The 26,358-nt window shown below is 37.1% G+C and overlaps 6 protein-coding genes across 8 annotated transcripts; 4 read left to right on the top strand and 2 right to left on the bottom strand.

Moving 5' to 3' along the window:
* Positions 1–141: 141 nt before the first annotated feature.
* LOC100746715 (polycomb group protein Psc-like) lies at positions 142–11,214 on the top strand. 2 transcript variants are annotated; one of them, XM_024371883.2, is made up of 7 exons: positions 142–832; positions 5,163–5,314; positions 5,395–5,485; positions 5,579–5,682; positions 5,884–6,308; positions 6,607–7,047; positions 7,120–11,214. In XM_024371883.2, the coding sequence occupies exons 2-7, from the start codon at positions 5,200–5,202 to the stop codon at positions 10,153–10,155; spliced, it is 4,212 nt and encodes a 1,403-aa protein (XP_024227651.1). In that variant the 5' UTR covers positions 142–832; positions 5,163–5,199; the 3' UTR covers positions 10,156–11,214. The 2 variants fall into 2 exon arrangements, with proteins under 2 accessions (XP_024227651.1, XP_024227650.1); XM_024371882.2 differs by lacking the exon at positions 142–832 and adding an exon at positions 3,589–4,320 and having other exon boundaries at positions 6,607–7,055; positions 7,122–11,214.
* Positions 11,215–11,750: 536 nt separating this feature from the next.
* LOC105681833 (cyclin-L1) lies at positions 11,751–14,447 on the top strand. Its single transcript, XM_012393237.3, has 4 exons — positions 11,751–12,104; positions 12,205–12,389; positions 12,919–13,503; positions 13,587–14,447. Exons 1-4 carry the CDS (start codon positions 11,874–11,876, stop codon positions 13,831–13,833), a joined length of 1,248 nt encoding a protein of 415 aa, XP_012248660.1. The 5' UTR covers positions 11,751–11,873; the 3' UTR covers positions 13,834–14,447.
* LOC100748624 (leucine-rich repeat-containing protein 51-like) lies at positions 14,387–15,634 on the bottom strand. Its single transcript, XM_003494376.4, has 3 exons — positions 15,448–15,634; positions 15,012–15,085; positions 14,387–14,922 (listed from the first exon to the last, which is right to left on the bottom strand). Exons 1-3 carry the CDS (start codon positions 15,585–15,587, stop codon positions 14,441–14,443), a joined length of 696 nt encoding a protein of 231 aa, XP_003494424.2. The 5' UTR covers positions 15,588–15,634; the 3' UTR covers positions 14,387–14,440.
* LOC100748506 (borealin) lies at positions 15,604–16,821 on the top strand. Its single transcript, XM_024371938.2, has 2 exons — positions 15,604–15,712; positions 15,809–16,821. Exon 2 carries the CDS (start codon positions 15,809–15,811, stop codon positions 16,673–16,675), a length of 867 nt encoding a protein of 288 aa, XP_024227706.1. The 5' UTR covers positions 15,604–15,712; the 3' UTR covers positions 16,676–16,821.
* A 412-nt stretch (positions 16,822–17,233) lies between these two features.
* LOC100748387 (Hermansky-Pudlak syndrome 3 protein) lies at positions 17,234–22,039 on the top strand. The gene is made up of 3 exons (XM_003494374.4): positions 17,234–21,160; positions 21,251–21,365; positions 21,436–22,039. Exons 1-3 carry the CDS (start codon positions 17,936–17,938, stop codon positions 21,615–21,617), a joined length of 3,522 nt encoding a protein of 1,173 aa, XP_003494422.1. The 5' UTR covers positions 17,234–17,935; the 3' UTR covers positions 21,618–22,039.
* An 849-nt stretch (positions 22,040–22,888) lies between these two features.
* LOC100748271 (peroxisomal targeting signal 1 receptor) lies at positions 22,889–26,172 on the bottom strand. 2 transcript variants are annotated; one of them, XM_012393166.3, is made up of 8 exons: positions 25,847–26,172; positions 25,165–25,535; positions 24,626–25,070; positions 23,998–24,541; positions 23,758–23,926; positions 23,523–23,680; positions 23,291–23,458; positions 22,889–23,214 (listed from the first exon to the last, which is right to left on the bottom strand). In XM_012393166.3, the coding sequence occupies exons 2-8, from the start codon at positions 25,510–25,512 to the stop codon at positions 23,175–23,177; spliced, it is 1,872 nt and encodes a 623-aa protein (XP_012248589.1). In that variant the 5' UTR covers positions 25,513–25,535; positions 25,847–26,172; the 3' UTR covers positions 22,889–23,174. The 2 variants fall into 2 exon arrangements, with proteins under 2 accessions (XP_012248589.1, XP_003494421.1); XM_003494373.4 differs by having other exon boundaries at positions 25,165–25,540; positions 25,847–26,171.
* Between the last annotated feature and the right edge of the window lie 186 nt (positions 26,173–26,358).

Here is a 26,358-nt window from a genome sequence, read left to right as displayed (position 1 = left end):
AGCGTGTAGAGCCTGGAGGACAGGAGAGAAAGAGTATGGAGGGGGTGAAGATGGAGCGCAGAAGGGGAGCGCGGCAAAGGGATGCAGGGACTGGCATTGAGGGGCATGAGAGGGGAAAGGGCATATCCTACTCGGGGTTTCAGTTTAGTTTGGCGTGAGTCGCCATACAGTTCGGTGTTTTGTACGTTGCTGCGATCGTTTTACGCTCGATGTCGTTCATTTCCGCGGTTTAGTTCCATAAAACGCCGCACACTGTTCCGCGGCGCCTTTGTACGGACTGGTCGTATTCCTGACTAGTAGTGTACTCGTCGTTGCCCTTGTCGTTACCGTCGTCGTCATCGTCGTTGTCTTCATCGTGGTCGTGGTCGTGGTCGTCATCGTGGCCGTTGTGATCAGATCTACTCGATATCGTATCGTTTGACTATTTTTCTTCCCCATTCCCCCCTCCCCGAGAGCTTGATCACAGGCCTGTGCCGTCGTAGTTTCGGAGGCTGGTGTGTACGGTCGGCGGTAAGGTGAAAGTAAATCCCGTCGAGAGCTTACTCGAATGCCAGGGAAGCTGATCGTACGTCGCGAAATCGCGTACAGATCGAGCACGCGACGTCGCCGTTGTTGCCTGGACAAGCCGCATCTCGACTCAAGAAAAAGTGGATATTCGCACCCGAACCTAGTACCAACGTCGCGTTTCCTCTACGCTATCGTTCGACCACCAACGATACGGCATCGCATTGTGTACGTACGCGGCCAGTATGCTCCACTACCATAGAGGATAGCGTTAGCTACTCCGATTCTCGTATGCGTGTTGCCGCACATACGGCTCGCATGGTCGCACGTAAGTACACGCACGCACACTCTACCACCCAATATAGCGCTTTCCACCAAATACGTTTGTGTGCATGTAGACCTACTCGCCGGTTGAATGCTGAGAAACAACAGGGAGAAACAGGGAGGGGAAGGAGCGAGTGAGACGGAGAGACAAGAAAGAAAATACGAGAGCGAGACGGAGAGTACGGTTTCCTCCATCTTTTTCTCCCTCCTTTCGCTCTTTTTCTGTCCCGCTCTCGCCCCTTCCCCTCCCTTTCTCTTGGTTACTACTCGTTTGCCCCTCTCCTCGTTTCTATCCTCTTGCGGCTGTTCCGTCTTTCTTCGACTAGCACGCGCTGTCTTGCTCCCGTACGCCAACTCGTGTATTTATGCGTTTTCTCATATTCGCGCTGCCTCCTCTTTCGTCCTCGACGAAATCGCTCGGTATGCGTTCGCGATACGCGCGACGATGGAATAAACATCGACTCGGTGAACATCGCCGGTTTCTCAGGCGGTTAGCTAGCACGCGAGAGAAGTATCGGCTCCCTGTTCCGTCTGCCTATTCGCCAACTTTTCTGCCCGCCTTTTGGAACACCAGACCCTAGCAGTACGCTATTGTCCGAAATCGAAGGTAACGGTAAAGCTTTTCACTGAGAAAAAAGAAACTCGTCTTGCCGCTTTCGTCGCGGCACGGTCGCATTTGCGATCGCGCGAACCCCTCCGTCGTCTACGATACACGAGGAAACGTGTCTCTACTGATTAATCAGCTGGCTGCCTCGACAACCAGATCGCCGTGAAACGCGGAATACCAAAGCAACGGGAACAATAGGCGGGAAATTCCTGCCGAAGCGACGGATCAAATCAAGTTCGAAGACCTTTTGCTCGAATCTCCCGTTTCGCGGTTCATCAATTAGAAACTTTGTACCGTCGCGTGATCCAACGCAACTCCTATCTTATAAGCTGACAAATCGATCGAAAATATGCGATTGCCCAATCGTTTTCGATTCCACCGCGTCTCACGACGAATTTCACAAAGGGAGACGAACGTTCGCGAGCCTCGAATATTTCGACAGGATAGAATTCTTTTTCCCTGGACGACCGGCCGGCCGATCGAATGCCTTTCTTTCGCGATCTCTGTAGACGGTCGCTAGGTTACTTCGAATCACGGTCTTCCGCACAGTAGGGTCGTCGTCTCCCTACTCTCCTTTCTCGGGGTACGAGCCTATACAAGCGACGATAGAGGGATCGGAGAGCAGCTGGGGGTCTAATCTGTAACGCGCGTAACGCCTGATAAGACTAACTAAAGTTTTGCAAGAGAAAATGAGAGATCCAAAACGAGGGCACGCTCGTGTGCATTCCGTTGGAAGAACGATCTCTTAACGAGCTTCCTCGTTTTACTCCTTCTAGCACGTCTTACCAACGTGTAACGTGTCGCGAAATGAGTACCAAAAAGGTAAAGAACGTTTCGAAAGGTCTTTCGACGAACGAAGCGCGCAGGTATTCTTATTTTCGTATGAAATATCTCATAGAGTGAAAAAGATTCGTAGTAGTATCGTAAATCGCAACGATCGAAGGGCTCGTTGTAAAAACGAATTATGTCCGTGTTTGTCTCTTTTTAAGAATACCTACTCTAACGTCTTTAATCCCTGCTCGGAACCTTTTGATTTTCAAACGAAATTTGAATGCTACGGACGAGCTTGAAGCGAATTTGAAAACGTATATAGAACACGAGATTTATCATTTATCATATTGTCAGGAGATATTTATTACGAGCGTACAGTTCGCACAGATCCATCGAAGCATCTCAACGGTGAATTATTCATCGTATTGCATCATGCTGTATCGATACATATTGATTCTTCGTGTAAGTTTAGAACAAATGTATTCGTACATCTTGGAATTAGTTTTAGAATTTCTAATTTATCGAAATTCATCGTCCGTCGAACGATTGTGACAAACAATCATCCTGCAACTTTGAGGAAAACCACAAACTTTCCGATACACCTCGTAGAACGTTCGAAACTCGAAATGGCAAACATCAGCGTTAAAATCGTCGACGCGTCTATTTTACCTTCGCTGTGTGAAAGTTTCACGATCATCGTCGAATATTAGTTTCGATTCGGGGCGATATTATCCCTCTTGCTATCGCCACTTGCGACGCCATTTGAGAATTTCTCTTCTTACCGAGCAGCTCGATATAAATAGACACCGATATACTAGACACCGCAGAACGCGTGACGTGTAGCCAAGGCGGGCCGATTCGCTATTTAAATAATCTTAATTAATATCCACCGGCATAAATGGAATGGATGCTCGTCTATTTACGATCTTTCTCCTTCGCGAACACACCGTGGTCGTTCGAAACTCGGAAAGGTCTAATAACATCTGGTTTGGAAGATCGATCCGATCGTTGTGTACAGGCCTTTACTTAGGCGCGTCCCTTACATTCGCGACACGTGCTGCACTCGGAGAATAGTCGCAGCAAAGTGTCCAAGCGCAAACGAACGTGAACGATCGAACGAGAACTTAGGAGATCCGCGCGAGACTGGCAGAGAAAGAGATAAAACGGGAGAAACAGACTCGGAGAATTTTTAAAGATCCTCTTTAGTTTCTATCTCTGTGACGACTGCGTGAAACGACGTCGTTAACTTGTTGACCGGGCAACACGAATTGGCACGTCGTTCGAATAATATCTTTATCTAGATTTGCTTTCTACCTACGAAGGTTACAGTTCAATGTATCTCCGATTCAGCTCGTCGTTTGGCTGCTAATTTTTAACAACGTAATTATAGAAACTCGTGGTTAGGAGACACGCCGTTTAACAGGTTAACGCACGTAGATTCGCCGTGGCAAACGCAATCACCGGCAACGTTACGAATTGAACGTAATTCTCCGCCGTATCGTTCCGTTCTCGAGATCTCGTTCGTACACGGAGACCGGCCAAGACGCTTAGGATTCGCAGAACGATCTGGAAACGAGCGAGGCTAATTTCTTGGCAACGATAGCGATAGCGCCTAACCGACTTATCGCTGCCTCTCTGCGAAATACCACGATATTCGATCAATACGTGCAGGTATTCGACGCACAGGGTGCACACGCGTTTCATTCGCGTGGAAAGGGGCTGCTGTTTGGCGGTTTCAGCGCGTCAGTCGGCGAGTGGAAAAACCGAAAGGACGAATTTCGAGACAGGGAGAAAGCACGAGGATAAAACGCACCCGTATACCTACGGGTGGTTGAAACCTAAATGGAGGGGAGAACGAGGCAACGGGATTCTACCTACCTGAGAAACCTTCGGGAAAGTGGGCTAAACACTGTGACACGGCCCAACCGTCTCCTATGTCATGCGATTTATCTGCAAAACTAGCGAATTATCGTCGTGAGCGTTTCGTTATCGTCGCTCACGGATGAGCCAGCTGCTCTTCGAAAGAAAACACCGTATAACGATAAATACATATCGCATTTGGAATTCTAATCTATTTGTTTCGTCGTTCCAAGTACGAGTTAGAGTATAGGTACGTGATTTCCCAGTTTTTGTACATAACCAAGATTCCCTGTTCTTTTTTTTTCCGAGTAAAAAGCATCACGGGTGTAGGATTTCCTTCGATACTTTTCGAAGGAGATTAGCGCGTAACGATAAACACGCGTTCGGGACTCTAATCCATTTGTTTCGTTGATCAAGGAACGAGGAAGAATGCGCGAGATGCATTTTAACGAGGGAAAATTACACATGCTGTAGCTTACGAAAGTATTCCGACACTTGTAGCAACTTCTTATGATCAGCGTTACAAGGAGATCCGACTATCGCGATTATATTGGTAAAGTTTGAAACGAATCTGAAGCTATATATCGCGTTAAATACCTTGCAACTGTTATACTTTGCATCCTCAGATTTGCTTTCGATCGATACAATAACGTTCGTCGTGTTATCGTGTTAATCGTGTTAGACCGTGTCTCGCTCTAGTACCGACCAAGTATCAAAATGTTTTATCAAAGTTCTTCGCGACTAATATTTTCAAACCCGTACGTTTCACTCGATCCTTTACACCGAATCTTCCCTCGTGCTTCAAGCCAAAATTTTCGCCTGTATCGAGATCGACATTTTTGGTGATACTTTGGCTTTTCGAAAAACGGTCGAGCACGACAAATACGTAACGCATTTGGTATTCTAATTTCTCGAGATGACGAGGAAAGGCAATGTCGACAAGGCGATCTATACGCACACTAACTGTTTACACGACCAAGATTCTCCTTTAAGATTTTACCGAATTATAGTATTTGTGGATAGACACGAGATTGGCTTTTTCCACGTTGTCGACTTGTGTCGAAGGTATTACATGAAACTGTGTTTATCGTTGCAGGTACTATCGCCGACAATTCGGTGGCGCAATAAGAAAAATGTCGGGAATGGGTAAAAGGACGTATCTTCGCGACGTGAACCCCTATCTTATTTGTCCGTTGTGCATAGGATATCTTATAGACGCGACTACCGTCGTCGAGTGTTTACATTCGTGTAAGTAAATTTAATCGAACTGGAATCATATTGCGTGCATCATATTCCGGATAATGATACGTTGGTTTTTCGCTGTTCAGTTTGTAGGAGCTGTATCCTCAAGCATCTCAACAGGGAAGCTTACTGTCCTTCTTGCAAACATGTCCTCAACAAAGCCAAGCCGAACATCAAGTAAATTGCCGCGTGACCGGCCTTGATATTAAAAAATCTCCAAATTTTCTATTCACGAGCATTATTTTTTGACCGAATGATTTTTATTTTCAGAGCGGACAAGGCGTTGCAAGATATCGTGTACAAATTGGTGCCCGGACTGTATCACAAAGAGATGCGCAGGAGAAGAGAATTTTACAAAAAACATCCTGAACATGGTAAGACTATTCCTTGCGATTCGATTACGTCGCACGTGTATCTCAATAGCGTCGCGAATTAAAATAATTCGTAGCCTTGTTGCAAAACCGTATCAAAGTCCGCCAAGATTTTTTAAATACACGCGCGTTACGTCTCACGTTTTATACTTACGCATCCTGTATTTCTTGGAAATTATCTCAATATGTAAATGTTTTATACAGCGGATTTAGCGACACCGGAACAGCGCGGAGAAGACGTGAGCGGAAGGTTGATCTTCGCTCCAGAAGACGCAGTTAGCTTAAGCTTAGAATATCTACCGCCTGGGGCAGATCCTCTGACCATCCTTCTTAGCACTAACGACGACACCAACAACTCGAACGCATCTAACAATCAAAGTAATAGCAGTAACAACGGTAATAATAATAGCAATAGCAACGGCATCGGCAATCACAGCACAAATACAACGAGTAACAGGCGCTACCTTCAGTGTCCGGCACTTGTGACTATCGCGCATTTAAAGAAATTCCTAGCTTTGAAATACAGCGTCGATATGACGAGATACAACATCGAAATTTGCCATCGACGTGCCCCGCTGCCGGAACACTGGACCCTCATGGACGTCGCTTACATTTACGCGTGGAAAAGGGTAAACTATAGCCAATTTCAATTACCGAATATTTTAACACGTTGGTCGGCACACTGTAAAATTCACTTCTCTCAAGATGTAAAAATGTGCTCAAGGTACAAAACGATGGTACACGAAATTCGATTTAGTCGCTTCGACCAAATTAAAGCATTAAAGCATCGTTCTATATCGATGAAACACTTGTGAGAAGCCAGCGTGTCACGTGGCAACGTGTTAAACGTTTCAAAAGATCCTTTGGATAGTTCGATTACGAATATTTCCACTACTCTTTCTTAACGTTTGACAATTTTATTTTTAGAACGCACCGATGCGATTTTTTTACCGAGTAGCGTTGGAAGAGCAGAGGTTGGAAGCACCTCCTCATGACAGGCCATCCACACCAGGTTTAGGTGCTAGTTTGCCTCCCGTTGACGCAGTAACACGAGATGACGATAACTCGGACAATCCTGAGAACGGCATCGAAGCTAAGCCGGAAGCAGAGCTTTCGCACGATACTGAGCAGAAACCTGCGTTGGACAATCAGAGCAAAGTCTCGAACGAGAAACCGCGCTCTCCGAGTCATCAAGCGCCCTCGAATGAAACCAAGGAAGAGACTAGTAAAGAGGAACAACCGTCGAGTACGGTAACAACGTCGACAAGCGCTACGTCGACGACGGTTTCTGTAACATTGACAAATAGCACATCGACGACGACGGCAACCGATACGATTGCCTCGTCCACGTCCACGTCCACGTCCACGTCCACGTCAACATCCACGTCCATGTCCACGTCAACATCCACGTCCACGTCAACGTCCACGTCAACATCCACATCCACGTCCACGTCCACGTCCACGTCAAATAGCGAAACTAAACAAATTAAAACACCTATCAAAATATTGAAGAATCCAGACGGAAGGTACGAAGTCTTAAGAAGCCCGCCAGGTAGTTGGAATTCGAAAGAACAGAGTGCTAGGAGTATCGAAACGAAACCATCGAATCCAGAATTTAGTGTCGTGAGTATAGGCAATGGTCAGAATTCGAACGGAGTGAAGATCACGTTGAAGCAATGTACACCGAACAATTCGAGTCCGAACAAGCCGAAAGTTATCAGCAACGTGTTACTGCATTGCGGTCAGGTTGACAAAGATAACTCTGATTCGTTAGTGATTCAGCAGCTTCACAGAGATAAAGAGAAACGTCAGACAGAGAAGCAGGAGAAACAAAAGAGGAGGGTAACTTTCGTGGAACGATCTGTCCCTGAGAAGACGGTGGCCAGTAACGCGTTAAAGAGTATACAAAAGAAACCAGGGGAACAGCAGGAGAAGAAACAGTTCCTCCAAGGTTTTCAGTTGACAGCCAGAGAGTCAGCATCCGAGATGGCTTTAGAGTCTTCCTCTAAGTTTAACGAAGCGAATACCAACAATGAGACGAATGAGACGCGAAAGAAGGGCAATACCACGTCGAAGAAGGAGGACGGTATAGCGACAGAGACTTCGAATAATGTAAATGAGAACTCAAAGAATAAGAGCAACAACGAGAACATTGGGGTAAATGCGAGTGGGAACGCTGCGAGTGCGACTAAACGGGTTGCAACTATGGCCGGAATTGGCAACGCGCGAGTGAATGCAAATAAACAGTGCAGTGACGTAGATATGTGCACATTTGGATACTCGAAGAATACGAACGTAGGTATGAACATCAACGTAAATAGCAATCCCGCGAAGATGGATGTGTATACGTTTTCCAACGACCCACCGGTAGTTCCCGCGGGAGCTGTGAAAAGGAAATGTCCGCCAGGTCTACCGATCTTCGATATCAAGAAAAGGAAGCATATTTCGAGCCAAGTGCCGAAAAAGCAAACTCAAGTACATCCGCCTGCAGTCGTGCAAAACAACGCCAAGTCACCTCGAAAACTTCCAATGGAGCACGTTATTTCGGTGAAACGGGCGAACATAGTCGGAGAAGCTGGTCCTAGTCGAGCACCTACGACACCAAGTACGAAACCTTCGCCGACTCCGGTACTTTCCAACGACACAAGGAATATATTAGACGGCTGCGGATTGAACATTCCTGCGAGTCTCAGTATAACTCTGACAGCGCCAAAATCACCCGCGAACAACGTTGGATGTACCGAACCAAATGATTCCAAAGATAATCGAAAGAATACGCTGGGAAAAGTAAGTCCCAGTATAACTCTTAACGATAGATCGGTCGATCCACGAGTACTGAAAGCCTTGAAGACGGGACAGATTAGAATGCCCGCACCGTCGAAACCAAGGCAGTCTAAGCAATCGGAACGCGATGCGAACCAACAACGGCAGGCGTCGTCCGCTAAACGAGAAAGGGACCAGGAATCGAGAGACATTTTGGACCTCAGCGGAGGGAAGAAGATGGACATACATCCGTTAAGAATACCACAGCCAGTAACGAAACTTAAAGCAAAACCGACGATCAGAGAAATGCCAAATATCTCGGATCAGGGACAAGTTGTAACGCTCGTTGGTGGCCATAGGTATTATCGTGCGCCACCAGGTTCTTTGACTCCAGCAGCGCATAGAGTGAACGATTGTCCGCTTCCAACGCCTTCGAGAACACCAGTTTACGCTCCTGGATTCTCCAGTCCTTTAAGCAACAGCAGGTACAACACAAATCTTTCATCCGTTTTTCCCAGTCTGCAAAGTCTGTATGCTTTGAGCCAAGCACCGAATCTTCAGCAGTTTCAGACAGACGCGAGGCTAAGGCTACCTCGAGGGACGGACGCTAATTCCACCATATCTAACAACGATAATCGAAATATGAACGCTAATGTATCCGGGAAAAGTCATCTAGCTGCCCAATGCGCGCCAGTGAAACCGGTAAGATCGTCTGTGGCGCCTTTGGCTGTTGCGATAACTAAACAACAACAACAATCGAACGATAAATCAACGTGTATAAACAAATCTGTCTCGAATGAGATTAGTAAAACACCTGTGTTTCGCGGTAACGAATCTCTCGACTCCACGGAGTCTGGTCAACAATTGTCCGTCCAAACCAAGTACTCGTCGGTCGCGGAAGCTAACAATCGATACCCGCCACGAGCTATCAATAACAGCAACATGAACAACGAAAACAAAACGCCTACTGAAGCGACTCGTAATTGTAGTTTGGAAACTACTAATGATGCGAGAAAGGAACCGGACAATTCGTCACGGCAGACGCCTCATCGCGAAGCAGCCAGTCCAAGAGTATCATCTACCGCTTCTCCGTCACCACCACCTGGAGATACTAACGCGAATACGATTAACGAAACTACCAGCGGTCATACCGATAATATGAACACCGCTTCCAATGGAATAGACAACGATCTACCTGCACCGAGTCCGACGAAGAAGAACAACGCAGGTGCGGAGGTATCGAGTAGCAAATCGCCTGCTAGTCCAGACTCTAGTTCGGTAACTATCGAAAGTCCTTCCAGCAAAAGCTGCATCACGGTGGAACAAGGATGCCCTTCTCCCTCACAAACGTCAGATACGGTCAAATCATCGGAGAATTCGACAAAGATTGAGAATAACGTCACAGAAGACTCGACGAACGATAACGAGAACAAAGCTTCCACCGAGCAACCTGCCACGAAACAATTGACTTCGGAGATTTTTCAAAAAAGATTTCTAGCTGCGTTTCCTTCTAACGAATGGGCAAATAACCCGATAGCTGCGGAACACTTAGGCAACTTCTTGAAAAGTTTGAACGCGTCGATCAAATCGGAGAATAAAATGGATAGCAGGGGATCGGAAAAGGTCGAGAGCCAACTCGCGTGTAACGATGCAACGCGTTTAAATAACGAAGTGTCATCGAAATCTCGAACAGACGTTACCGAATCGTCGTAAATACAAGCATTGATTTAAAGATGAATCGAACACTTCCTGTTTAAACGAAGAATACATCAGCTACGTCACTGCCAGATACCAATGTAATGTTATCGAATGACTCTTAGCGTGGATATGAGTACCAATTTCTAAATAATTGAAATGCTTTAAGGTCTTATTAGGGGAATACGGCATACGCATGCTGTACAATACAGGGAAAATACAGCACAGATGCTGGAAATTTTATTTTTTCAAATTTTTTAAGGCCATACGTCCTTCAAGAAATTTCATCCATATGTGTAGTTGCTTTGTCGAAACAACAATGTTCCACGAGTCGCTCGATTTCAACTAAAAATATCATTTTAAGTGATTAATGGACAAAAATATGTTTGTCAAATATGATTGATATTATTCGTAGATTGATTTTATTTCTAATGTGAAAATTGTTCCTACTTCGGTCCACACTATGATTATGCGAATGCAGAACGATCATCGAAGTACCTCGCAATTGTATAAAAATTTGTTGTCAAGATTTTAATTTTCGATTATTCAAACTCCATGATTGATTACGTGAAACTCAAAGCTAATCAGCACAACGAAAAATTGAATAACCGATACCGAACTTGCTTTCCTATTCGTTTAACAATTATAAAACGTGTACGTAATAAGAAACGCAGGGACCGAAATTAAGAAAGAAAAGTAGTCGAAGAAACTAAATACAATTATTTCTGCAACGTATGAATGATATCTATGTTGTTGTTCTTTCATTATTTACTTTCGTACGTTACGTTTCACTATGAATTAATATTATGTATATGTTGTATAATAATTGTTATGTTATGCGACTGTATTATATTATATATATTATTTCCTTATATGTATATATTTATTGCGCTGATATGTCGTCCTTACAAGATGTGCGCAAAATCCTATTACTTTGTAAGATTCAATTTTAATCGATCGAAAATTCGTGTGAATGTACATCGTTCAAATTTTAAAACACAATTGCATGCATGTTGATTTTTAAACGACAAGAAACTGACATGTAATAACAAAAGAATATATCATTATATACTTAAATTAAAAATCGTTACAGTTCTATTTATTACCCTTCGCCGAAGACCGAACGTGATACGCGTATCAAATACTTCATAATTGCGCGGGCATTTTACAACATGGCGTCGCGTAATGATCGAATTGAATATTTACAATATTCGTACAGATATAAAAAGACACTCACCGATTCCCGGTGAATATTGCTTTCGTAGAACAATAATAGCACTGACGAGGTAATTGTCCTGCAACAGAAAAATAAACAAATAATATTTAAAAACTTTATAAACTTTCATAACTTATGAATTTTCAAAGATTTAAAGATACCCGCAGTTCTGCAACTTTATATCTCAAACTTTCCAAAGCAGAAATAAAATAATTTAATAGATATTTCAGTGAATTTTATATATTGTAAATTTATTATAACGAGAATAATACGAAACGTATTTTTTAATAATAAATGCTTGACAAAGTCGAATAAAACTTTGGTTGATTACCACAAGTCGACAGTAGCGACACAAAATAAGCGAGTTCTATATGAATTACACTTCTTGAAATAAGCACATACATAGGTTTAACCTTATATGTTGGAAGTATGGTATTGGAGAAAATGTAAGGCTAACCTTTTTCACCGCAAGTGCGTGAACTTACTATACTTTTTCTTTGTTTAATTAGTATAAGTTGAAATGAGTAACGCAAAAGAAAATTCTACGATACCGGCAAAAAATACGGTAACTGTTAATACGAAAGCTCATGGAAAAATCGTGTTAACACTTCAAAATTGTCTTTTACCTGATGAAAAACTAAACTCGACGCCGTCGCATTTAGACGGATTGGATGCAGAAACTGAAACCGATCTAAGGATATTAGGATGCGAATTGATACAGACTGCTGGTATTTTACTGAAACTACCCCAGGTTTGTAATTATTTTCACAAATAAACAAAATGTTTGTAAACGCCATAACCTCTATAACCTTGGAACACATAGTCTCTACTTTTATTATCTTTTTGAATAGGTCGCAATGGCCACAGGGCAAGTAATATTCCAACGATTTTATTACAGTAAATCGTTAGTTAGACATAATATGGAAACAACTGCAATGGGTTGTATTTGTTTAGCTAGTAAAATTGAAGAGGCCCCGAGACGTATCAGGGATGTTATCAATGTGTTTAATCACATAAAACAAGTTTCCAGTCAAAAGTAAGTATGATTCTTTGTTTTTAATGTTATTAAATTTTATATATATTTTATTTTATTTATTTAATCTTAGTCCGTGCCTTTCGGCTTTGAACGACTTCCAGATTATATCTCTTATATTGCCTTTACTTATATCTAACGCTTATCCTTCTTTGGCTTTTGCTTCCTTGCTGTGCTCCCTCCCTGTCGTTCCTCCTGTGCTCAGTTCCAGTTCCATTTCCTCTAGGAATGTCTTAAATCTCTTCATCATTTCCTTTAACTCCTCTTCTCTGTCCGCTATCAATACAATGTCATCCGCGTATGATAGTGACCATACCTTCTTGTCTCATACCACTATGCCTCCTACTTGCCCTTTCTTCATTTCCTCTTCCAGCCCCGCCACATAGATGTTAAACAATGTCGGGATCTCCTCTATCCTTCTAGTTAACTTCTCGTTCACCCCCATTCTCCTCATTATCTCCCCCAGTTTCTTCCTATAAATTTTATATATATATGAATAACAATAATATACTAGATTTGTTCTTCTTTTTAGGCCAATACAACCTGTAATACTTGATCAAAATTATGTAGCCCTGAAGAATCAAGTAATTAAATCTGAAAGGAGAGTTTTAAAAGAGTTAGGTTTCTGCGTCCATGTAAAACACCCTCACAAAATTATTGTTATGTATTTACAAGTACTGGGACACGAGAAAAATCAGGCTTTAATGCAACAATGTTGGAATTATATGAATGATTCTTTAAGGTCTGATGTATTCTTAAGACATCAACCAGAAACTGTTGCTTGTGCATGTGTATATTTGGGAGCAAGACAGCTACAATTACCTTTACCTACTTCACCTGCTTGGTTTTCTCTTTTTAAAGTTAATGAATCTGCTATTAGAGATGTTTGCCGTCGTATATTACGACTTTATTTTCGACCCCGTGTTAAACCGGAACAGTTAGAAAAACGAGTAGAAGAACTTCGTCGACAATACGAGGAAGCAAGAACCAAAGCAAGAAGTGGAGATGTAGATAGCCACACACCTAGCCCACCACTGCCTAAACATCATAATGCCTGGGGTGGATTCATTAGCCGCAGTGGTACGCATGCTGTGCCAGAAAGAACAAAGTCACCTAGGTATGATGTCATGAAAAAATGAGAAAATAAAGTAATAAAATGTAATTATTATCGTAATTAAAATCGTGTTTTCCTTATTTTAGGCGATCAAAATCACCAAGTACTTCACCATCTAGAGGTGAGGGAACAAAGCATTCCAAGAGGAAGAAACATAGTAGAAGCAGATCTCGCAGCCATAGTCATGGACGATCTCGAAAACCGAAAAAGGCTCAGCGAAGACGATCTGGCAGTCATAAATCATCACGTAGTCGTTATAGATCACGTAGTCGATCACGAGAAAGAGATGTAGAAAAATCAAGTAAACACCGCAGTAAGCACAGACGACATTGAATGTATGAGGAGATCATCATGTATATTACAAAAAGGAATATTGCAATTACGTGAACAAGTTATATTCAATTTGTAATATAATACGGGGCCTTTTTTTACCTCTGTTGATTAACCCATTTGCATCCAAGCGCGGATTATTACGCAATCGGACGACTGTCTTCTATCACCAAGCGCGGATTATTACGCGCACTGCGACTGCTCTTTTTTTATTTCCATTTTAATCTAAATAATTTTTGTTTTAAATAAATAATTTTTACTTCTTTCCTCTGTTATAAAGAATGTAAGGTGCGATAAACTCTATAAAGAATTCGGAAGTCATTTACTGCACCTACGACCGACCGCACGCGGTGATAGGGACCAGTCCTCTTAAGTAGGGCCATGATGCAAATGATTAAAATGCAATTTAAATAGAACAATCGATTCTACTGTATGGTATCTTGAGTTAATTTAACGATGATAATAGTAGGTTTTAAATAAATTTTTTCTAAGAGTGCGCGTTAAGTCACATGTACCTCAAGGAAGACGGTACGTTTTAAAAGAATATTACAAGTAATGATACTTAAGAAGGCGTGTATTTAATACAAAACTTGAAAATAAAGTTTTATATTCATGTACTACCATATATTATTTTGTAAAATCCAGCTGGTGCTGCCTTCTTCCTCTCAGTTGATAGTACCGCTGAAAAGTCTAGCGTTGTTAATTGTGGAAGAATGTGAACAATGTATCCTCTATAATATGGAAGATTTTCAATGGGATTTCCATGTAGCGTTAAAGATTTAAGAGTTGATAACTTTTTCAATTTTACAACATCATTTATATCCGAAATATTGTTTCCATGCAAATAAAAAATTTTTAAATTCGGAAAATGTGTAATGTCATCAGCAATTTGTTCTATCTCATTGAAAGAAAGATCGAGCCAACTAAGGTGCGATGGATCATCGAGAAGCTTTTGTGCAAGATTTTCAAATCCGAACATTGATGTCAATGAATTATTGCTTAACCACAAGGAACATGTTACAAAACGATCTGCAGCTGTTCGTAACGGAATTTTACCCGTTCGTACTGCTTGTGGGCGTTTATTTGCCAATTCTTTTGTAACAAAATAAATATTTTTATTAATATTATCTTTCAATTCAGAAAATATATCATTTTAATAATGCATCATATTACTAACATACCATTCATTGTGGTTGCTTTTTTGAATGACAAGTCTAATGGAGCAGCTATCAACATCTCTTGCCGTTCATTTCGTCTATAATCAGAAAGTGGTTTTTCATAATACATAGTAGTGTCCATTTTAATGTTTGAATGATAAGGTCTTGACAAATTTTGGAGAAACTATGCCAATATTAATATTAAGAATATATGCAAAACGTTCACTTGAAATTATTTGCCAATTCTTAATATCATTACTAAAACTTCCATTCTTCATCTAAAATTCTTGTTTCCATAATTTTTTATATAGATAGTCACTTATCCAATAATTATTATCACATATCCGTTATGTATATAACTTAAAACAAAAAGTAATAATTTCAATTACTTATGTAATTTTATGAATAAATTTAACTACTTTAACAGCTTATAATTGTGAGAGATAAAATAATACTCAACCTAAGAAATTTGACGCGGGTTTTTTTCTTCATGTAATTTAAATCAAACTGAGTACACTGATTGAAGTGCATTTTTGAACACATAGAATGTAATACGTGTAAACGGCGACAGGTTGCTCTTTGTACGTATTCTGTAACCATTTTGTCATTCTGTACTTTTCTATAATCATTGCTATTGAATTATAAACTGTTAACGGCGGTAAGCTAGATTGAAAACATTTTAATGTAAGTCAGACGAACAAGGAATTTGTGAATACTATTTATATGTAAGCTCACATTTAGTTTAAACTTGAATAAACCACGTGTAATAGAAGAAGCAAGGAAGCAGTTTGGTTACATCCCTTACTTTTTGCCTGCTAAAGATGCCACGCACAAAACATGTTCGGAAACCAAAACAAGAACGGCACTCTGCAGAAGAAAGTGACTTATTAATTAAAGATTTTGAACGACAGGCACATTTGCGAATATCGAAGCTGGAGGCAGAATCAAAAATGGCGATAAAAGGTCTTGAAACTTTTGTTGATGTTACCTTATCAAGGCTTCCGACTGAAATACGACAGATGACTCTTGGCGAGATACTCAATCGTGAGGCTGACGAAGAGAAAGAAAATTGTAATGAAGTTTCGTCGTCCGTCGACGACCGTTCACTAAAATTGGCTCCAACGGAGAAAAGAAAGAAAGTTGGTAAAAGAATTACTAGCGGGACGGACGATGGATACGTTACTGAAAGTATTACGACAACGCGTACATCAAGAGCTAGAAAAGTCGCACCTCCTACTACTAGAAGAACACGTAGTACCTCAAGAAATAGTAAAATGAAGCTTAGTGAAATAAAACTAGAAACTATAAGGAAGACAACAAAGAAGGAGCATATCAACAACATATCTATAAAAATCGATAAATTTAGAACTCCTGCTGCTACAAAACCTGGGTTTAACGAATTTGATCTTGTAACTCCAAAAATAAAACCTAATACACCATTAAATGTATTAAGACGTCCAAGGCAAGGAGAAATGGTTCTTAGCATGCAAGGTAGCCCCTTATTGGTTTCTGCGGTTATTCAAGAAGACATTGCTAACATTAATGTACCTTTGCGTAATGGCAATGTTATGTCCTTATTACCTAATGATGGTTTACGTATGTCACACATTCCTACATTAGACGCAGAAACCATGAAACAGCTAGAAACTCTAAAAAATCACATTGAGAAAGTTATCTCAACAAAATAGTTAAGATAATCATAAGGTAGATTTTTATAGGGTCCATTTCTCGCATTGTCATTGCGTGTCAATGAAATTGATTTTAGATCAAAGTATCTTGTGGATTGTGTCAATTTTATTGCAAATAACGAATGAAATAAATGTTATTATATGTTCATTTAATATATATTTGATTAGCATTTGTTACAGTCTTTTTATACCTTATGATAATGATAATTTTATAACATATTAATATAACATATGATTATAGACTAAGAAAATTGATATTTTAAAATCGGATCAATATGATAACAATGCATGTATATGTATAATTTTTTATGTAATAAAAATTAAAAGATGAATTGTGATTTGTAACTTGAATGTATCTAATTCATTATAGGATATATTTTTAAAATCGTTACAAAAATTAATATTTAGATTACTCGTTTTTATATTTTTTTAACTATTTCTGGACAGAGTTCTTTTGCATTTTATATTTTATAATTATGCTACATTTCGAAACAGCATATTTATCAGATTTGGCGGGCAAGAACTAGTAGAGCGCGTATGTAGCACGATTATGTTCTAACCATTAGTGTACATGCGCGTACTAAAAGATCTGTCAAACGAACGAGCTATATTTGCATTCTTCTACTTTGTGATATTCGTAGTGTTTTTAGATTGTACAAAATCATGTATAAAATATCGTAGTGCTCATTTCCATACAACGTTAGTTGGTTTTCTCGTACTTTATCGTAATTTGTCACTTTCAATATTCAATGTTTGTCACATAATGAAGGTATTAAATGTATAAAACATGAATTAGAAATGTCAAAGTACGCGTCATTGAGTTCGTTAACACGGATTTTTGGGCGGTCTAAGATATATACCTATTAATCGAAGCAGAAAGAAAGCGATATTTCGGTGATATCTTCTTACGCTTAATTCTATATATTATATCTCGTTGATATTGAAAAATTTCGAAAAAACAACGAACTTATTATTCTGTCACACATTTTGCAAGTAACTTGTGTAGTAATAGTTTAAAAATGTAAAATAACCTTCAACGAATTTTATGCTAATTTATATCTTTAAATATTGTTCGATCACATCATGTAGTAATGTAAAAAAGTATAAGTTTTATATCAGATTTGAACAAAATAATTATTAACTTGAATTCATGTTCAATTTAGTTGCAAAGGTGATCAACTTACTATAATTAGATATAGTAATTTTTTTTCATACGCAAGATAGGTATGTTTAAAGAGCTCTTTTAGCACAAAAATCAACATGGTGCGTGTAATCACAGTACATAATTTTCTGGGGCAAAATATCACTCAAATTGAAGAGCCAACTGCAAGCTGTATAGCAAATGCATCTGGACGTGAAATGCTACTCCTAGCATTGTCAACTCATTGCGTCGAAGTTTGGGAATTGATGATGTCTGATATTAAACTACATACGGTTTTTCCAACAGTTGATATGATTAATCAAATGGTGCACTGTACCAAAGAAGATTACGTCGTAACGTTAGAATCAAAATTATCTAGAGATGCAAGCATTAATAATCATACAGGGAAAACAATTAATAATTTTGTTAGAATTTATGTTAACTGGGCTATGGTAAAAGATCAAAGTCAACCTATGCGTGCTAGAATAGCTGGGCGTGTTACTCCAAGTTTAAATCGACCATTGAATAGCTTAGAAATGATAGAGTTGCCATTAAATGTGCAACCTACACTCATTGCTTGCTGCCAAAGTACTGGCAACCTCCTAGTGGCTTCCGGAAATAGTGCTATTTTACATGAATTTAAAATTGAAACACAGCAAGTATCAAAGATGAAGTTTATAGATTTTGAGGCTCGACCATGGTCCTTGGGCTTTTCATTTTCTCCTACACACATGGAAATTGTTGAAGATTTTATATCAATTATGGATAAAACAAATTTATGTGTTTTTCGATTGACTAATTCAATGTATGAAGATATTGATCAATTGAGTTCTCTAACTTCCACAAACTCTTCATCTATTGATAAAACATCTATATCCACTGATTCCTCTCTTGTGGAAAACAGTAATAATACGACTAATCAAGATGATAACACAATATTGCAAGGAATAAATTCAAAATGTAAAAGTTCTAGTCAAGATCTGCACTTTACTGTATCAGAAAACAATGATTCTAGTGGAACAAGTACAAAATTTAAAGGTAGGAGGCATAGAAGTTCCAAAACAAGTATATGGAGTAAACTGGAGACAGGAGATTTCAGAAAAATAAAATCTAATAATAATGACACTGTTATAAATTTGGATCATTTAGTGTATAACGAAAGGGATGAATTACAAAGATTAATTGATCAAGAAGTTATAGATGGATATTCACAACCCTTGACTATAAATTTACCATCTATAAGTTTGGAAAGAGCAGGACCTGGGCATGCATTAAGTCCTTTCGTATTAAACCCATCAGAAATAAGGATTATAATTAAAACGAATTCTCCTGATTTAGGATGGTCGGAAAATTATACAATAAAAAATTTATTATCTCTTAAAGTAATGGCAGCTAATAATAAACTTGATGGAAGTTCTGAACTGTTCAGCTGCTCTTTATTGAAGCCATTATACATGAGGAAGGAGTGTAATACTTCTTGTTTAAAAAAATCAATCCTCAGATCAGATAAATATACATATTTGCAGGGCGTAAGTTGCTTCTTATGCACACTGCAAGAAGGATATCTTTATCATTTCTCTGCTACTAGCTCAAATCCTACAGATGCAACTTGTTTAACTACTTATCCATTTACTGCACCTGTTAATCATGTAGCTTTGGAGCATACTGCTTTGCATGCATTGACTGAAGCTGGTCTTGAATCTTACACTCTACGTTTATCTCATCATGTTGCTAGGATGTCTAATGATATAGAAAATGTAAGAGTTACATGCCCTAGTGTTTCTGAGCCTGTTTGTTTAATAGGATTAAGGCCATTTCTGGGGATACAGAAATTATTACATAGCAAAAATTATCTAATCCTCTTAGCCAAAGCAGAAAACTCTTGGACTTTATATTCTTTAATTTTACCTAAATTGGAGAATTTGTATTACGATGTTTTAAACGCAGCGAGGAGTCATAAATCTTCTAGTCCTAGCACATACCGACATTTGTTAGGAGAAGCTCATGCTTTGATACGTTTAGCTAAAGACGCTGTGTATAATTGCTCAGACATTAATGAATTTGATGATATCGCAAATAAAAATGGATTGAAATTGAAGAACTTGTATAATCAATCATGCGCGCTGCTTGGAGACTATTATATTCGTTCCGAATATGACTCAGATTGGGATTTCTGTATACCCTATTATAAAATGTCGGGTTTAAAACCTTCAGAAGTATTATCTAGGAAATCGAGTCAAGATGCACCGGGTCTCGTTACGTTTTTGACTGATATACTTTTCACGATGAAAAGTGGTCCGGAAGCAGATGCCTTGTTCCAAGGATTTAATATTGTAGAAATAATATGTAAATTAAAGAAACCAGACTTATTGAAATTGATTTTCAGTAGTCCCGTATTACGAGAATATACTACAGAAAAACTAATACATCTTTTGTTATTATATGAAACGGACGAATTAGTGAAGTTAGCTTTGGCACTCTTATACATACAAGCTGAAAAACAAGAACAAGCAGAGAAAGTACTTGAACCAGTCTCAGCATTATGTGTCAAGAAAATAGTTTTAGAACATTGGGACCTGTTGTTTGATATGACGGCGATGAAAAAGAGAAGTCCAATGATTCCTACGTTTTCAGATTTCGCTGGAACGTTAATGCGTCAGAAAAATTCAACCTTTGCTGAAATTCTAATACAATTAATCGAAGAGGATGGAATCCTATCTCTTCATCAAATTATACAGGTGTTTTTAGAATATTTACCATCAAGAGTAGGACGAGATGGGCATAATGCGGCAATGACATTACAAGTATTTCTCGAAAAATATCTTCACAACTACTTTAGTACAAAATTGATTATAGATTCGTCTGTTATAAATAAAAATCAAATACGTACGGATTTCGCTTTGGTTGAAGCTTTTAAGCTATTAGTACGATCATACTTAGGCAAGTTAACACAAACAAAAGTGTACAAAATAGAAAATAAAGAAAACGTACAAGAAAATTATGATAACTTCATATTTGTGAAGTTTAGACCTCATTATCTAAACGGGATGCCACCGTATGCGAAAGATTATCAAAAAGTTTTGAATGTGAGCGATCTAAAAGATTTAGCTGATATCGATAAGACTGACTCTGAAAAAACTATACCAACGGAATTGTTTAAATTACAGTCTGTATTATCTTGTGATTTTATACCAAATGAGTGCTTATATGAAGTTAAGCAATTTCTTGAAACACAAGAGATTGATGGCAGTTTATCTTTAAAAGCGTTGTGCATTCAAAATACTGAAGAAACAACAACACTTTTAATGGATAATTGTCCTCAAGCTGTTGTGCAATATGCAAAGGTAAATACCATATATTTCAATCCACTACTTTTACTGTATTTTCAATTTGTTTTTATGATTGAATTTCATAAAATTGTGTTACAAATTTAGGACATGTATACTAAAGATTCTGAATGGAAGTATTTAATTGAGTTAACGCAAAATAAGATTGCTGTATCAAACTCTCGACAAGAATTGCAGTGTTTATACACGCAAATTATGAAAGGTAAATTTTTTCGATATATTTATGCTGAAGTATATTAAATTGTATTATAATATACTTTTTATCGTTTCAGCAATTTTGAATTATCTACCACATACGTTGTCCTTAAAAAGTTTACATCGTGTTCTTCCAAAAGATGATGTAATAACATTTCAAAAATGCAGTGAAATGTGTAATCAAATTATGCACGCTGAACATGTTAAATCTTTAATAATAGAAACTGGACAACAACTTTTATCGACTTTAAAATTGTGAGCGCTAATTTCTACTGATCAATTTTATCGTCATTTGATGATAGCATAGGTCCAATTTTAATTATAAAGAAAAAAAAACATATGATCTAAATGCAACAAAAAATTGTGTTGCATGAAAATTATACATTCTAGAGAAAATAGATTCGAAACAAATTGTACTTAATCTAATTTGTTGAAAACGATACTTTTTCATATGGCACGACTTTCATAAATTATAACTTTTTGCTTAAAATTACTTGGCGTTTAACGTAACTAGTGACTTTCTATCTCTGTGATCACATTTCAGACACTTTTTTCATTTATATAGGTGTTTTTTCTTATTGAATATAACTATAAATTTACAAATCGTTATTGAATATACTCATCATTTGTATAATATTTTTAAAAGTACACATTTATTTTAATGCAATTATTTAAAATGCTCGATCTTGATTAAAATCTTGGTCGTGCACAAGATTTTTTATGGATAAGAAGTTGTATTATATATAACAAATTGTCAGAAACTAAAGACAAATACTATAGATAAAATTAATTCACCTATTATTGATTGTTGAAATGTTCTATATAGATATATTGTATTATATCTAGACGTATGTTATCTTTCCCTTAGCTAATGAAATAGTTGAATCATAATTATGAAAAGTTTATACAGAGAACCAAGCATATAGATATTAAAATTTTACAATGTTATATATAATATTTAACGTAATAGATTGCTTTGTACACTGAACTAAGAAATTTTGTAGTAACGATCATTGTATTTTTGACTGCTGTTTGAATATTTCTAAGAATTTGTTAAAAATTGTTTATATTTTAACCGCTAAGGGCGGGGTGGCATGTGTTTAGGAAATCACGTACTGCTAAGGTAGTTACTTTTTATTATATTTGTTGATCCTATAATGTATTTTCATCACTTTCTGAATGTTACATTATATGTAACTTTAATGTGCCTTTAGGATTAATTTCTCTTTGTTACAAATGTAATATAATTATGTTAGAAGTGATCTATGATATTTATAAATTATAAAGAAATAATACATAGCTGTAACTCATATCAGAATGCTTCTTTATTATGTAATCATATTTTTATAATGCTATTTATTTATTTAAAGGAAGAAAGGAAAAGAAGGATGGCAATTATTTTATTGTTTCAGGATCGCTCGTTCCATTTCTTTTTTTACATATGATATTACCGATTTTTCTCTATTGAATTATTTTATCTCAGGGATTCAATTATTTTAACTAATTTTTATTAAATGCATAACAATTTTATTATAGTATAATAGCTTTTAATTTATATAAGATAAAACAATAAAAAGTTGTATATCTACCAAACATATCCAACAAATTAGTTTTTTGACATCTAATATATGTAACTTAACCCTTCTTATAACAAAGAAATTATATGACAGCATCTTCTTAATGTTCTTTTTTTTATGTACACTTTTTAACTACGAAAAATATTTTTAATTATTTTATTTTACGATATTTTATCGCAACTTATTTTAACTAAGTTAAAAAGATTTTATACTTTTTAACAGGTGAAGTCAACAATATTTTATACAATCTCAAATTCCTTATTCAACCTTGTTAGATCTCTGAAATAATAAAGAGTACCACTGTTTATATAATGAAATTTAATAGTTTTTATTAAGAAGTATTTATTAACCATACCTGTTTTCTATAGCTTCATTTAAGTGATATTTGTGCATAAGCGAAATGACAAGTCTCAGTGTTGACCAAATGGTATTTGACATCGCTTTCGGTGAAGAGTTTTCACCGTGAACTCCACGACCAGCAGCTTGTTGGTTTAACGCTATTACAAGATGTTCACCTGCTTCTCTGTAGAAAAATAAAAAAAATAAATCATGTAAAAAACTGTACATAATGTAAAAATATTACTTACTTATATGCAGCAAGATTAATGCAAGAAATTCCAAGATTGTAACGAGCTCTAATAAATCCAGGTGATAATTTTAAAGCATGATGATACGCATTTATAGCTTCTTCCGATTTTTGACCATTAGCTAAAGTTGCACCTAATCTATTCCATAATCTAGAATCCTTCCGAAAATATTACGTTTTCGATAATATATTAACAATTGCTAATACGCATTACAAAAGATTAATTTATTACATACATCAGGGCGTACTTGCAGCGCTGCTTGGAAGCAATCGCTAGCTTTATCATATTCATTAGATAAATTAAAAAGGACTCCTAATCCACACTGTACATCGGCATCTATTTCATTCCACGGATTCATTCGTGCAGCTTGAATATAAAGATCTTTTACTTCTTCATGTACGTCACTAGAAAAAGTAAGAAGAATATTAGATATTACTCTATATATGTGTATTTTGTTAAACTTATTATTACTTACTCAAACAAAATAGTTGACACATTGGATTTTGATTGTTGCTCAGGACTACTAGCCTTTCGTACTGATAGATGCTTGTATTTTTCATTTTTTAGTAACCATTCTTTAAGTGTTACACATGCTTGGTTTTGGTAAGATTCATTTGTATATGAAACTGCAAGTGCCATAAGAGCAGCACCATTTATAGGATCCAAACTTAGACAATGTTTTAAAGCAGAAATAGCTAATGGATCTTGTTCATTTTCAGCTTGAGTTTTACCAAGAAGTAACCAAGCTTCTGAATCTTTTTCATCTTGTTGTACTGCTGCTTCAAAGCAAAGTATAGCACTTGGTAAATCACCATCTTTCAATCTTTTTTTACCCTCTTCTAATGCATTAGGAACATTTTTCATAGGATTTTCTTCATGAAATTCATAATCTTTAAATGGATCATAAAAAGTATCATATTCTGAAAGCCATGGATGCTTGGAAGATAGTTCCCCAGATGATGAAATCTTTTCCCATTCATTTTGAAGCTTCAAGAATGTAGATTCATAATTGTCTGTCTCTAGAATAAAAATTTGTTTTTATAAATATGTCTATAAGGAGAATTAATTACAGATACTAACTTGGTACTAATATGTTTACCAACCTGAAGAAATATTTTCTATTTGAAATTCATCTATCCAATTACTAGCAGCAGCTACTTCTTCTATCTTAGCTGTCACTTCATTTTCTTGACTATTATTGGTAGAAATTTTGTCTTCAGTCTTTTGATTATCTTTTTCATATTGTTCTGTCCAGTCTTTACTTGTATTCTGAACATCTGGCAGTGATTCTTCATTGTTTTTTGTGGGAACATCTCCTTCCTGTTTCATAAATTTCATAAACTTTGAATATTCAAAGTTAGGATTATCACTGTTTTCTATTGCTTCTGTTGGGTGTTCCATATTTATGTTATTGTGTATAGTATCTTTGCTATGTTCTATATATTCTTCTGCCCATTTTGGTCCTAATCCAAGTTCATGTTTTTGATGAGTTATAATGTTTGAATTCTGCTCTATCTCGTGATGCCAAATGTCATCGGCATGGTGTTCCTGTATTAATTAGAAAATACAAATTTGTAATAAATATTTGTTTTATACTATAATGCTGCTAATATATGAATTCCAACGATAAAATGAGAATTACATTAAAATGACGTCCTGATTCAAGATATTGATTTGCCCAAGCTGTATCTAAACTGGTTAATTCTTGAGCAACTCCTGGTGCTGCTATAGGTGGATGAATATTTTGATCAATTTCACGCATTTCTTGCAATAAATTATCCATTCTAAATGTTTGAGGACATGAAGGATTTTCTTCTAAAAATTGTTTAACTAACTGGTCTGAATCTGAAGTTTGGAAAGGTTCCCCATGATCAAAAGGATGACGTATTCCTTCTTCTTTGAATCCATGATCACGTACAAAATGTGATGTTAAATGAATTAAAGAACTGGGTCCACCGCAGTCACCCTCCACCAATTCACGCAATGCCATCTTTTTATAATATCAATATATACCTAAACTGATTAAAGAAATGTGTTATTTTTGAAAATAAAAAGTAATAATGCACGAAATATATCTATAAACATTATAGTAAAATAATTCTACAACATTAATCTCATTAATTCAATCAATTAAAGTAAGATGCTTATTAATTTCATTTATTTTATTCGATATTAAATATCGAATAAAAGTATAGTTGGGATAAAATGTTTGCGCAAAATTTTTTTATGCAACATTAGAATCCAATGATATTATATAAAAGTAGAAATGAATGCAAATTTCGTAAAATATCACAAATATTGGTAAAGGTATAAAGTTCACAAACCTCGTTTCGTTCTTAATATGTATAATTAAATATTCCGATGATGTTGTTACAAGATATTAAATGTGTTTCATCAAATCTACTGTTTGAAATTGTTCATTTCCTTGCCATCGAACAATATTGGTACTATAAGTCGAATAAATTTCGTTGTATAATGGTGTATTATCATGGCAAACGTAACGTTAAGACAAGACGAGTATTATAAAGCCATTTTTTATGTGTTTGTTGGCTAACGAACGTCAAACCGTGGACAAGTTGCAGATCTATCTGAAGACTTGAGCATCCTCTTTGTATAGTATATGATACATACGCAGTACTAAAATATATTTTTAATATATTTTATTTTAGTTAAATAAAAGTTGTTCATCTAACAGTATTATATAATCCCTAAAAATAATGATAACATCATTTCATGTTTAATATTCATTTCAAGATTTTTTTATTAACAAAGTACATATAAATAATATATATAAAAGATACTATACAAAGAAATATTATTGAAATAAGAGCAAGAA

Source organism: Bombus impatiens, unplaced genomic scaffold (genome assembly GCF_000188095.3).
Source record: "Bombus impatiens unplaced genomic scaffold, BIMP_2.2 scf_2222, whole genome shotgun sequence".
Taxonomy (NCBI): Eukaryota; Metazoa; Arthropoda; class Insecta; order Hymenoptera; family Apidae; genus Bombus; species Bombus impatiens.
The sequence above is the reverse complement of the archived record's forward strand: the minus strand, read 5'-3'. Positions and strand labels throughout refer to the sequence as shown.

Coding starts and splice junctions, on each gene's coding strand:
- LOC100746715 (XM_024371882.2), top strand. CDS start 5,200: ATGTCGGGAATGGGTAAAAGGACGTATCTTCGCGACGTGAACCCCTAT. Junction 5,486..5,578: donor AAAGCCAAGCCGAACATCAA/GTAAATTGCCGC, acceptor TTTTATTTTCAG/AGCGGACAAGGCGTTGCAAG. Junction 7,056..7,121: donor TCCACGTCCACGTCCACGTC/AACATCCACGTC, acceptor AACATCCACATC/CACGTCCACGTCCACGTCCA.
- LOC105681833 (XM_012393237.3), top strand. CDS start 11,874: ATGAGTAACGCAAAAGAAAATTCTACGATACCGGCAAAAAATACGGTA. Junction 12,105..12,204: donor TTTTACTGAAACTACCCCAG/GTTTGTAATTAT, acceptor CTTTTTGAATAG/GTCGCAATGGCCACAGGGCA. Junction 12,390..12,918: donor AAACAAGTTTCCAGTCAAAA/GTAAGTATGATT, acceptor TCTTCTTTTTAG/GCCAATACAACCTGTAATAC.
- LOC100748624 (XM_003494376.4), bottom strand. CDS start 15,587: ATGGTTACAGAATACGTACAAAGAGCAACCTGTCGCCGTTTACACGTA. Junction 15,086..15,447: donor ACCCGCGTCAAATTTCTTAG/GTTGAGTATTAT, acceptor TTCTGATTATAG/ACGAAATGAACGGCAAGAGA. Junction 14,923..15,011: donor AAAAGCAACCACAATGAATG/GTATGTTAGTAA, acceptor TTGTTACAAAAG/AATTGGCAAATAAACGCCCA.
- LOC100748506 (XM_024371938.2), top strand. CDS start 15,809: ATGCCACGCACAAAACATGTTCGGAAACCAAAACAAGAACGGCACTCT.
- LOC100748387 (XM_003494374.4), top strand. CDS start 17,936: ATGGTGCGTGTAATCACAGTACATAATTTTCTGGGGCAAAATATCACT. Junction 21,161..21,250: donor CTGTTGTGCAATATGCAAAG/GTAAATACCATA, acceptor TTACAAATTTAG/GACATGTATACTAAAGATTC. Junction 21,366..21,435: donor ATACACGCAAATTATGAAAG/GTAAATTTTTTC, acceptor TTATCGTTTCAG/CAATTTTGAATTATCTACCA.
- LOC100748271 (XM_012393166.3), bottom strand. CDS start 25,512: ATGGCATTGCGTGAATTGGTGGAGGGTGACTGCGGTGGACCCAGTTCT. Junction 23,927..23,997: donor GTGTCAACTATTTTGTTTGA/GTAAGTAATAAT, acceptor TACTTTTTCTAG/TGACGTACATGAAGAAGTAA. Junction 23,459..23,522: donor ATTAATCTTGCTGCATATAA/GTAAGTAATATT, acceptor ATTTTTCTACAG/AGAAGCAGGTGAACATCTTG.